Source organism: Panulirus ornatus, chromosome 14 (genome assembly GCF_036320965.1).
Source record: "Panulirus ornatus isolate Po-2019 chromosome 14, ASM3632096v1, whole genome shotgun sequence".
NCBI classification, from domain to species: Eukaryota; Metazoa; Arthropoda; class Malacostraca; order Decapoda; family Palinuridae; genus Panulirus; species Panulirus ornatus.
In genome coordinates, this window is record NC_092237.1 from 36,127,210 (window position 1) to 36,140,777 (window position 13,568).

Sequence of the window (13,568 nt, forward strand, 5' to 3'; positions counted from 1 at the left end):
TGAATGACCAAACCCAGACACGGAAATATACATGCATATACATTTGAAGATGGGTTTGGGAATGATTTGATAATAAAGTCAGGGGTTAGTGAGATGACAAGAGCATGGGAAGGAGTAGCACTACTCCTGAAACAGGAGTGGTGGGAGTATGTGACATAGTGTAAGAAAGTAAATTCTAGATAATGTGGGTAAAATTGAGAGTCGACGGAGAGAGATGGGTGATTCCTATGCATCTGGGCATGAGAAGAAAAATCATGAGAGGCAAGTGTTTTGGGAGGTGCTGAGTGAGTGTGTTAGTAATTTTGATGCACGAGACCGGGTTATAGTGATGGGTGATTTGAATGGAAAGGTGAGTAATGTGGCAGTTCAGGGAAGAATTGATGTACATAGGGTGTTCAATTTGTAAATGGAAATGGAGAAAAGCTTTTAGATTTGTGTGCTGAAAAAGGACTTGTGACTGGAAATACCTGATTTGAAAAGAGAGATATACATATTTATACGTATGTAAGGAGGAAAGATGGCCAGAGAGTATTATTGGACTACTAGCTAATTGATAGGCGCGCGAAAGGAGAATTTTGGATGTCAATGTGCTGAGAGGTGCAACTTGAGGGATGTCTGATCATTATCTTGTGAAGGCGAAGGTGAATAATGTTAAGGGTTTTTCAGAAAAGAAGAGAAAATGTTGCGTTGAAGAGATTGGTGAGAGTAAATGAGCTTGGGAAGGAGACTTGTATGAGGGCGTTCCAGGAGAGATTGGGTGCAGATTGGAAAAAAGGTGAAAGGAAGGGACGTATGGGGAGTTGTGGAGGAATGGAATGTATTTTGGGAAGCAGTGATGTCTTGCGCAAAAGATGCTTGTGGCATGAGAAGCGTGGGTGGTGGGTTGATTAGAAAGGGTAGTGAGTAGTGGGATGAAGAAGTAAGATTATCAGTGAAACAGAAGAGAGGCGCATTTGGACGAGTTTTGCAGGGAAATAGTACGAATGAATGGGATATGTATACAAGAAAGAGGCAGGAGGTCAAGAGAAAGGTACAAGAGGTGAAAAAGAGGGGAGGTAATAACAAGTAGTGGTGATGTGAGAAGGATATGGAATAAGTATTTTGAAGGTTTGTTGAATGTGTTAGATGATAGAGTTGCTGATATAGGGTGTTGTAAATGGAATTGGTGATGTAGCTTGCAGATTTGTGTGCTGAGAAAGGACTAGTTATAGGTAATACCTGGGTTAAGAAGAGAGATATACATACATATACGTATGTAAGTAGGTGAGATGTCCAGAGAACGTTATTGGATTATGTGTTCATTGCTATACGCGTGAAAGAGAGACTTTTGGATGTTAATGTGCTGAGAGGTGCAACTGGAGGGATGTCTGATCACTCAGAATCTTTTTTCACTTAATCCTCCCACTTCCAATTTGTTCTCCCACTTTTCCTCGCTCACTCCACCTTTGATACATATATCCTCCTAATCAATCTTTCCTCACTCATTCTCTCCATGTGACCAAACAATTTCACAACACCCTCTTCTGCTCTCTCAACCACACTCATTTTATTGCCACACATTTCTCTTACCCTTTCATTACTTACTCTATCAAACCACTTCACACCACATATTGTCCTCAAACATCTCATTACCAACATATCCACCCTCCTCCGCAAAACTCTATCTACAGCCCACGCCTCACAGCCATATAACATTGTTGTAACCACTATTCCTTCAAAAATAACCACACATCCTTCAACGCTCCCAGAACATTCGTCCCCTCCCCCACCCTGTGACACCCTGTGGTTCCATCCGCTGCCAAATCCACTTGCAAATATCTAAAACACTTCACTTCCTCAAGTTTTTCGCTACTCAAAATTACCTCCCAATTAACTTGTCCCTCAACCCTACTGTATCTATTAACCTTGCTCTTATTCACATTTACTCTCAGTTTTCTTCTTTCACACACTTTACCAAACTCAGTAACCAGTTTCTGCAGTTTCTCACCCGAATCAGCCACCAGTGTTGTATCATCAGCAAACAACAACTGACTCACTCCCCAAGCACTCTCATGAAGAACAGACTGCTTACTTCCCCCTTTCTCCAAAACTCTTGCATTCACCTCCCTAACAACCCCGTTCATGAACAAATTAAACAACCATGGAAACATCATGCACCAGTACCGCAAACCAATATTCACTTTGAACCAATCACTTTCTTCTCTACCTATTCGTACACATGCCTTACATCCCCAATAAAAAAATATTTCCACTGATTCTAGGAACTTGCCTCCCACACCATGTATTCTCAATACCTTCCTCAGAGCATCTCTATCAACTCTATCATATGGGTTCTCCAGATCCATAAATGCTACACACAAATCCATTTGCTTTTCTAAGTATTTCTCACATACATTCTTCAAAGCAAACACCTGATTCACAGATCCTCTACCATTTCTGAAACCACACTGCTGTTCCCGAATCTGATGCTCTGTACATGCCTTCACTCTCTCTATCATTATCCTACCATATAATTTCCCAGGAATAATCAGCAAACTTACACCTCTGTAATTTGAGCACTCATCTTTATCCCCTTTGCCTTTGTAAAATGGCACTATGTATGCATTCCGCCAACCCTTAGGCACCTCACCATGAGTCATACATACATTAGATAACCTTACCAACCAGTCAACAATACAGTCACCCTCTTTTTTAATAAACTCCACTGCAATACCATCGAAACCCGCTACCTTGCCGGCTTTCATCCTCCGCAAAGCTTTTACCACCTCTTCTTTGTTCACAAAAATCATTCTCCATAACCCTCTCACGTCGCATATCACCTCGACCAAAACAACCTATATCTGCCACTCTATCATCAAACACATTCAACAAACTTTCAAAATACTCATTCATCTCCTTCTTACATCACTACTACTTGTTATTACCTCCCCATTAGCCTCCTTCACCAATGTTCCCTTTTGTTCTCTTGTCTTACGCACTTTATACACCTCCTTCCAAAACATTTCATTCTCCCTAAAAATTAATGATACCCTCTCACCCCAACTCTCATTTCCCCTCTGTTTCATCTGTTGCCCCTTTCTCTTGACCTCCTGCCTCTTTATTTTATTCATCTCCCAGTCATTTGCATTATTTCCCTGCAAAAATCGTTCAAATGCCTCTCCCTTCTCTTTTACTAATAATCTTACTTCTTCATCCCACCACTCACTATCCTTTCTAATCTGCCCTCCTCCTATGCTTCTCATGCCACAAGCATCTTTTGTAGAAGCCATCACTGCTTCCCTAGATACATCCCATTCTTCTTCCACTCCCCTTACGTCCTTTGCTCTCACCTTTCTTCAATCTGCATTCAGTCTCTCCTGGTACTTCCTCACACAAATCTCCTTCCTAAGCTCACTTACTCTCACCAATCTTTTCACCCTAACTTTCTCTATTCTTTTCTGAAAACCTCTACAAATCTTCACCTTCGCCTCCACAAGATAATGATGAGACTTCCGTCCAGGTACACCTCTCAGCACATTAACATTCAAAAGTCTCTTTTTCACGCACCTATCAATTAACAAGTAATCCAATAACGTTCTCTCGCCATCTCTCCTCATGATATACGTATACTTATGTATATCTCTCTATTTAAACCAGGTATTCCCAATCACAAGTTCTTTTTCAGGACACAAATCCACAAGCTCCTCACCATTTGCATTTACAACACTAAACACCCCATGTACATCAATTATTCCCTCAATTGCCACATTACTCACCATTTCATTAAAATCACCATTACTCTAACCCGGACTCGTGCATCAAAACTACTAAAACACTCACTCAGCTGCTTTCAGAACACTTTCATCTCATGATCTTTCTTCTCATGCTCAGGTGCATAGGCACCAATAATCACCCATATCTCTCCATCAACTTTTAGTTTTACCCATATCAATCTAGAGTTTACTTTCTTACACTCTCTATCACATACTCCCACCACTCCTGCTTCAGCAGTAGTGCTACTCCTTCCCTTGCTCTTGTCCTCTTACCAACCCTTGACTTTACTCCCAAAACATTCTTAAACCACTCTTCCCCTTTACCCTTGAGACTCGTTATATTCAGAGCCAAAAGATCCAGCTTCCTTTCCTCAAACATGCTACCTATCTGTCCTCCTTTCCCATCTTGGTTACATCCACACACATTTATACACCCCAATCTAAGCCTTCGAGGAGGATGAGCACTCCCCGCGTGACTCCTTCCTCTATTTCCCCTTTTAGAAAGTTATGATACAAGATGACTAAAGGGGACGGGAGCGGGGGGCTGGAAACCCTCCCCTCCTTGTATTTTATCACCTTGGGTTTGGTTAACAAAGTTGATTATACAACAAAAATATTGTTAGAGTGTTTAAGTATTTTCACAAGGATGTTCACATATCATATATAAGTCACAATCAAGACCTTTATTTTCATATAACATTCTGAATCAGGTACCGCCTGGTGACGCCTGCCGACCAGTACTGGGGAGCGAAATTACCCAATGGGACCTGGACCGGCATGGTGGGACAAGTAGCCAGGAAGGTAGGTTTACAGAGTTGTTCGAGAATTGTTTGCACTCGTGAGAACATTTGTAATTCTTAAGAAAAGTTTTGAACCAAACCATTAAACTACTTTCTGAATTCATTTTGATGTATTTTCTTTGAGAATCAGATTTTACTCGATGAAGACCACTTTACATTTCTTGGAGATTCTTTAGCATTTCATCTTTGCAGCAACCTATTTTTGATTTCATTTTATAAACCACCCTTCAAACTGAGACGGTGCTAGAAACAGGGAAGGATTGACCTTATAAGCTCATATTCATTCTCTAATTGTCTTGTATAATGCACCGGACCCAGAGCCCCCTGTCCGGCTGTAGGGCTCACAGATCTCTCCATGGTTTCCCATGGCTGCCTCATATGCCCTAGTTCAGCCAACAGACAGCATGTCGTACCCACAATACCAAATTACTCCTATTCGTTCTGTCCTTTTTACATATTCAGACCCCGAACACTCTAAGAATGTTTCTCTCCATTCTTCCACCTACTCCTTGGTTTGCCCCTTTTTCTTTGTTCCCTCCAATTTTGATGTGTATACCCTCTTGGTCATCCTCTTTTCATTCATCGTTTTCATATGTCCAAACCATTTCAGCACATCGTCTTCAGCTCTTACCGTCAAGCTTCACTCTTACCCTATCACGTCGTATTTAATCAACCCTACCCACACCACACAGGGTCCTAAAACATTTCGTATCCAACATATCCAACCTCTTCTTCCTTCCCTTATATTTTATCCAAGATGTACAGCTCGCATCCACACAGCACCGAGAGAACTACTATACCATAAGCATACCCATATTTTCCCATACATACAATGACTTATTTTTCCACACATTCCTCAATGTGCCAAGACCCTTGCTCCCTCACCTGCCCTATTGCTCATTTCAGCTCCTATAGATGCACTCTTTGCTAAATACACTTGCAGGTATCTAAAACACTCCCCATCATTCAAGTTCTTACCATTCAAACTCACTTCAAATATCCTGTCTCTCTTCACTAACTCAACTTAAAACTTTGCTTTTATTCAATTTTACTCTCAGTTTCTCCTCTCACACTCTCTCACAACCAGCTACTACAATTTCTCGAACGAATTTGCCACTATCGCTGTATGATCATCTCCAAGGCCCCTATCCCCCGCAGACAGCTCATCTGTTCCTTTCTCCAAGACCCTTGCATTCACCGCACTCACCACTGCATTCATGAACAAACTTAACAGCCATGATGACGTCACAAACCCCTGCCTTTAGCCCACTCACCTGGAACCACTCACTCCCTCTCTTCTTACTTACTCTCGATAAAACCTCTTCACTGCTTCTAGTAGCTTTCCTTCCACATTACGTATTTGCACCACCTTCCACAGAACATCTCTATCAACTCACTCTTATGCTTTCTCTAGATCCATAAAGACACATGCTACTCCTTTTTGTTTCTCAAAGCATTTCTCACATATATTATTCAAAGCAAACACCTGATGCACAAGTCCACTATCATTCCTGTGGCCACAGTGTTTCTCCCCAGTCCGAAGCTGAGCATACCTCCACCCTCTCAATCACCACTCTCCTACACAACTTGCCAGGTGCACTCAAGAAACATATACCCCTGTAAATCGAACTTTCTCCTTTATGCATTATCAGTATACAGGCATTCCGTCCATCCTCAGATACCTCCTTATGATCCATATATATTCTAAAACCCCTAACTAAACAATAAGGAAGACAATTATCCTTATTCCTTAGGAAAATCAACTGCAGTTCCACTCCAGCCGCTTTGCCACACTTCATCTTAAATAACATTTTCACCATCTCTTATCTTTCCACAAGATATACATTTTTTTTTTTCGCAAACCACCATGTCCAAATCACCCTCATATCTGCCTCTCTCTCTGATCAATCACTTATAACAGCCCTTAGAAATGTTATTTCCGTCATCTCTTGATGTCATTTTTGCCTGTTACCGCTTCCCATTGACCCCCCTCCTCCCTTTCAGATTTTCCTATTAGCGCTCTTGTTTTTCCCACACTGCTAACCTGTTCCCAAAATATATTAATTTTCTCTCTGCAGTTTACTGATAATCGTTCACCATGGATCTCGTTTGTTATCTTTTTTTAGCCGATGCACCTTCCTCCTGACCTTCTTATATATCTCCAAATTAATTGCACTCCTTCCGAGCAAATAAAACCTATATTTTTTTCTTCTTTTCAATAGTAACTAAATTTCCGCATCCCACCACTCACGTCTCACCTGTCCACCTGCAACCTTCTGCTTGACACCCAATTCTCTCGCACACGTAAGGAACGCTTCTCTAAGCACCTCCCATCCCCAACAACTCCTCTAACTTTATTTGCCATCACTTTCTGTCATTCTGCAATAAATGTCTCATGACGTCTACCCTCAGAGGCCTCTAAACTCATTAACTTTCCTCGCCCTCTTTCAAACCATAAAATAATATCCTCTCTTCCTAAAGCCTTTCCATATATTCACACTCGCCTACACTAAGCAATGATCAGATAGCCCACCAGTGACCCTCTCAGCACATTCATACCAGTCATTCCTTTCCACGGCTTTCAATTAAAACATAATTCAGCAATGTCTCCTTACCATTTATCGTACTCACCTATGCGTAATTATGTATGTTCCCTTTTCAAACCAGGTATTCGTAGTCACTAGACACTTTTCAGCACAAAATTCTACAAGGTGTTCATTAATCTTGATAAAAAAACTTTGTACCCTATCCACATCCCCACCCCTAAATATGATCTCAACTACCACATTACTCTCTCAATTCAAATCACCAAACTCCAATATATATATATATATATATATATATATATATATATATATATATATATATATATATATATATATATATTTTTTTTTTTTTTTTTTTTTTTTTTTTTTTTTTTTATACTTTTTCGCTGTCTCCCGCGTTTGCGAGGTAGCGCAAGGAAACAGACGAAAGAAATGGCCCAACCCCCCATACACATGTATATACATACGTCCACACACGCAAATATACATACCTACACAGCCTTCCATGGTTTTCCCCAGACGCTTCACATGCCTTGATTCAATCCACCGACAGCACGTCAACCCTGGTATACCACATCGCTCCAATTCACTCTATTCCTTGCCCTCCTTTCACCCTCCTGCATGTTCAGGCCCCGATCACACAAAATCTTTTTCACTCCATCTTTCCACCTCCAATTTGGTCTCCCTCTTCTCCTCGTTCCCTCCACCTCCGACACATATATCCTCTTGGTCAATCTTTCCTCACTCATTCTCTCCATGTGCCCAAACCACTTCAAAACACCCTCCTCTGCTCTCTCAACCACGCTCTTTTTATTTCCACACATTTCTCTTACCCTTACGTTACTCACTCGATCAAACCACCTCACACCACACATTGTCCTCAAACATCTCATTTCCAGCACATCCATCCTCCTGCGCACAACTCTATCCATAGCCCACGCCTCGCAACCATACAACATTGTTGGAACCACTATTCCTTCAAACATACCCATTTTTGCTTTCCGAGATAATGTTCTCGACTTCCACACATTCTTCAAGGCCCCCAGAATTTTCGCCCCCTCCCCCACCCTATGATCCACTTCCGCTTCCATGGTTCCATCCGCTGCCAGATCCACTCCCAGATATCTAAAACACTTCACTTCCTCCAGTTTTTCTCCATTCAAACTCACCTCCCAATTGACTTGACCCTCAACCCTACTGTACCTAATAACCTTGCTCTTATTCACATTTAATCTTAACTTTCTTCTTCCACACACTTTACCAAACTCAGTCACCAGCTTCTGCAGTTTCTCACATGAATCAGCCACCAGCGCTGTATCATCAGCGAACAACAACTGACTCACTTCCCAAGCTCTCTCATCCCCAACAGACTTCATACTTGCCCCTCTTTCCAAAACTTTTGCATTTACCTCCCTAACAACCCCATCCATAAACAAATTAAACAACCATGGAGACATCACACACCCCTGCCGCAAACCTACATTCACTGAGAACCAATCACTTTCCTCTCTTCCTACACGTACACATGCCTTACATCCTCGATAAAAACTTATATATATATATATATATATATATGTATATATATATATATATATATATATATATGTATATATATATGTAGGAAGAGAGGAAAGTGATTGGTTCTCAGTGAATGTAGGTTTGCGGCAGGGGTGTGTGATGTCTCCATGGTTGTTTAATTTGTTTATGGATGGGGTTGTTAGGGAGGTAAATGCAAGAGTTTTGGAAAGAGGGGCAAGTATGAAGTCTGTTGGGGATGAGAGAGCTTGGGAAGTGAGTCAGTTGTTGTTCGCTGATGATACAGCGCTGGTGGCTGATTCATGTGAGAAACTGCAGAAGCTGGTGACTGAGTTTGGTAAAGTGTGTGGAAGAAGAAAGTTAAGAGTAAATGTGAATAAGAGCAAGGTTATTAGGTACAGTAGGGTTGAGGGTCAAGTCAATTGGGAGGTGAGTTTGAATGGAGAAAAACTGGAGGAAGTGAAGTGTTTTAGATATCTGGGAGTGGATCTGGCAGCGGATGGAACCATGGAAGCGGAAGTGGATCATAGGGTGGGGGAGGGGGCGAAAATTCTGGGGGCCTTAAAGAATGTGTGGAAGTCGAGAACATTATCTCGGAAAGCAAAAATGGGTATGTTTGAAGGAATAGTGGTTCCAACAATGTTGTATGGTTGCGAGGCGTGGGCTATGGATAGAGTTGTGCGCAGGAGGATGGATGTGCTGGAAATGAGATGTTTGAGGACAATGTGTGGTGTGAGGTGGTTTGATCGAGTGAGTAACGTAAGGGTAAGAGAGATGTGTGGAAATAAAAAGAGCGTGGTTGAGAGGGCAGAAGAGGGTGTTTTGAAGTGGTTTGGGCACATGGAGAGAATGAGTGAGGAAAGATTGACCAAGAGGATATATGTGTCGGAGGTGGAGGGAACGAGGAGAAGAGGGAGACCAAATTGGAGGTGGAAAGATGGAGTGAAAAAGATTTTGTGTGATCGGGGCCTGAACATGCAGGAGGGTGAAAGGAGGGCAAGGAATAGAGTGAATTGGAGCGATGTGGTATACCGGGGTTGACGTGCTGTCAGTGGATTGAATCAAGGCATGTGAAGCGTCTGGGGTAAACCATGGAAAGCTGTGTAGGTATGTATATTTGCGTGTGTGGACATATGTATATACATGTGTATGGGGGGGTTGGGCCATTTCTTTCGTCTGTTTCCTTGCGCTACCTCGCAAACGCGGGAGACAGCGACAAAGTATAGAAAAAAAAAAAAAAAAAAAGATATATATATATATATATATATATATATATATATATATATATATATTGGGGTGTCTAAATGTGTGTGGATGTAACCAAGATGAGATAAAAGGAGAGATAGGTTGTATCTTTGAGGAAAGGAACCTGGATGCTTTAGCTCTGAGTGAAACGAAGCTAAAGGGTAAAGGTGAAGAGTGGTTTGGGAATGTCTTGGGAGTAAAGTCAGGGGTTAGTGAGAGGACAAGAGCAAGGGAAGGAGTAGCACTACTCCTGAATCAGGAGTTGTGGGAGTATGTGATAGAGTGTAAGAAAGTAAATTCTAGATTGATATGGGTAAAACTGAAAGTTGATGGAGAGAGATGGGTGATCATTGGTGCATATGCACCTGGGCATGAGGAGAAAGATCATGAGAGGCAAGTGTTTTGGGAGCAGCTGAATAAGTGTGTTAGTGGTTTTGATGCACAAGACTGGGTTATAGTGATGGGTGATTTGAATGCAAAGGTGAGTAATGTGGCAGTTGAGGGAATAATTGGTATACATGGAGTGTTCAGTGTTGTAAATGGAAATGGTGAAGAGCTTGTAGATTTATGTGCTGAAAAAGGACTGGTGATTGGGAATACCTGGTTTAAAAAGCGAGATATACATAAGTATAAATATGTAAGTTGGAGAGATGGCCAGAGAGCGTTATTGGATTACGTTTTAATAGATAGACGCACGAAAGAGAGACTTTTGGATGTTAATGTACTGAGAGGTGCGACTGGAGGGATGTCTGATCATTATATTGTGGAAGCGAAGGTGAAGATTTGTGAGGGTTTTCAGAAAAGAAGAGAGATTGTTGGGGTGAAGAGAGTGGTGAGAGTAAGTGAGCTTGGGAAGGAGACTTGTGTGAGGAAGTATCAGGAGAGACTGAGTACAGAATGGAAAAAGGTGAGAACAAAGGAGGTAAGGGGAGTGGGGGAGTAATGGGATGTATTTAGGGAAGCAGTGATGGCTTCCGCAAAAGATGCTTGTGGCATGAGAAGCGTCGGAGGTGGGTTGATTAGAAATGGTAGTGAGTGGTGGGATGAAGAAGTAAGATTATTAGTGAAAGAGAAGAGAGAGGCATTTGGACGATTCTTACGGGGAAAAATGCAAATGAGTGGGAGAAGTATAAAAGAAAGAGGCAGGAGGTTAAGAGAAAGGTGCAAGAGGTGAAAAAGAGGGCAAATGAGAGTTGGGGTGAGAGAGCATCATTAAATTTTAGGGAGAATAAAAAGATGTTTTGGAAGGAGGTAAATAAAGTGTGTAAGACGAAGGAGGAAATGGGAACTTCAGTGAAGGGGGCTAATGGGGAGGTGATAACAAGTAATGGTGATGTGAGAAGGAGATGGAGTGAGTATTTTGAAGGTTTCTTGAAGGTGTTTGACGATAGAGTGGCAGATATAGGGTGTTTTGGTCGAGGTGGTGTGCAAAGTGAGAGGGTTAGGGAAATTGATTTGGTAAATAGAGAATAGGTGGTAAAAGCTTTATGGAAGATGAAAGCCGGCAAGGCAGCAGGTTTGGATGGTATTGCAGTGGAATTTATTAAAAAAGGGGGTGACTGTATTGTTGACTGGTTGATAAGGTTATATAACGTACGTATGATTCATGGTGAGGTGCCTGAGGATTGGCGGAATGCTTGCATAGTGCCATTGTACAAAGGCAAAGGGGATAAGAGTGAGTGCTCAAATTACAGAGGTATAAGTTTGTTGAGTATTCCTGGTAAATTATATGGGAGGGTATTGATTGAGAGGGTGAAGGCATGTACAGAGCATCAGATTGGGGAAGAGCAGTGTGGTTTCAGAAGTGGTAGAGGATGTGTGGATCAGGTGTTTGCTTTGAAGAATGTATGTGAGAAATACTTAGAAACACAAATGGATTTGTGTGTAGCATTCATCGATCTGGAGAAGGCATATGATAGAGTTGATAGAGATGCTCTGTGGAAGGTTTTAAGAATATATGGTGTGGGAGGCAAGTTGTTAGAAGCAATGAAAAGTCTTTATCGAGGATGTAAGGCATGTGTACGTGTAGGAAGAGAGGAAAGTGATTGGTTCTCAGAGAATATAGGTTTGCGGCAGGGGTGTGTGATGTCTCCAAGGTTGTTTGATTTGTTTATGGATGGGATTGTTAGGGAGGTGAATGCAAGACTTTTGGAAAGAGGGGCAAGTATGCAGTCTGTTGTGGATGAGAGAGCTTGGGAAGTGAGTGGTTGTTGTTCGCTGATGATACAGCGCTGGTGGCTGATTCATGTGAGAAACTGCAGAAGCTGGTGACTGAGTTTGTTAAAGTGTGTGAAAGAAGAAAGTTAATAGTAAATGCGAATAAGAGGAAGGTTATTAGGTACAGTAGGGTTGAGGGTCAAGTTAATTGGGAGGTACGTTTGAATGGAGAAAAACAAGAGGAAGTAAAGTGTTTTAGATATCTGGGAGTGGATCTGGTAGCGGATGCAACCATGGAAGCGGAAGTGAATCATAGGGTGGGGGAGGGGGCGAAAATCCTGGGAGTCTTGAAGAATTTTTGGAAGTCGAGAACATTATCTCGGAAAGCAAAAATGGGTATGTTTGAAGGAATAGTGGTTCCAAGAATGTTGTATGGTTGCGAGGCGTGGGCTATGGATAGAGTTGTGCGCAGGAGGGTGGATGTGCTGAAAATGAGATGTTTGAGGACAATGTGTGGTGTGAGGTGGTTTGATCGAGTAAGTAATATAAGGGTAAGGGAGATGTGTGGAAATAAAAAGAGCGTGGTTGAGAGAGTAGAAGAGGGTGTTCTGAAATGGTTTGGGCACATGGAGAGAATGAGTGAGGAAAGATTGACCAAGAGGATATATGTGTCGGAGGTGGAGGGAACGAGGAGAAGTGGGAGACCAAATTGGAGGTGGAAAGATGGAGTGAAAAAAGATTTTGTGTGATCGGGGCCTGAACATGCAGGAGGGTGAAAGGCGGGCAAGGAATAGAGTGAATTGGATCGATGTGGTATACCGGGGTTGACGTGCTGTCAGTGGATTGAATCAGGGCATGTGAAGCGTCTGGGGTAAACCATGCAAAGTTGTGTGGGGCCTGGATGTGGAAAGGGAGCTGTGGTATCGGGCGTTATTGCATGGCTGCTAGAGACTGTGAACGAATGGGGCCTTTGTTGTCTTTTCCTAGCGCTACCTCGCACACATGAGGGGGGGCGGGGGATGGTATTTGGCGAGGTGACGATGGGAATGAGTAAAGGCAGACAGTGTAAACTGTGTTCATGGGTATATATGTATGTGTCTGTGTGTGTATATATATGTGTAAATTGAGATGTATATTTGCGTGTGTGGACGTGTATGTATATACATGTGTATGGGGGTGGGTTGGGCCAATTCTTTCGTCTGTTTCCTTGCGCTACCTCGCAAACGCGGGAGACAGCGACAAAGCAAAATAAATAAATAAATAAATAAATATATGTATATATATATATATATATATATATATATATATATATATATATATATATATATTTATATATTTATTTATTTATTATACGTTGTCGCTGTCTCCCGCGTTGGCAAGGTAGCGTAGGGAAGTAGACGAAAGAGTGGCCCAACCCACCCACATACATATGTATGTACATACACGCCCACACACGCACATATACATATCTATGAATTTCAACGTATACATACATATACTTACCCAGACATATACATATATACACATGTACA

The 13,568-nt window shown here is 41.9% G+C and overlaps 1 protein-coding gene across 1 annotated transcript in view; it reads left to right on the forward strand.

Annotated features, from left to right (window-relative positions):
• LOC139753526 (probable glutamate receptor) overlaps positions 1 to 13,568 on the forward strand; it is an 88,709-nt gene that overhangs the window by 19,856 nt on the left and 55,285 nt on the right. The window contains exon 3 of the mRNA XM_071670173.1: positions 4,463 to 4,553. Within this exon, the coding sequence (XP_071526274.1) occupies positions 4,463 to 4,553 (91 nt within the window). The remainder of the gene's footprint in view (positions 1 to 4,462; positions 4,554 to 13,568) is intronic.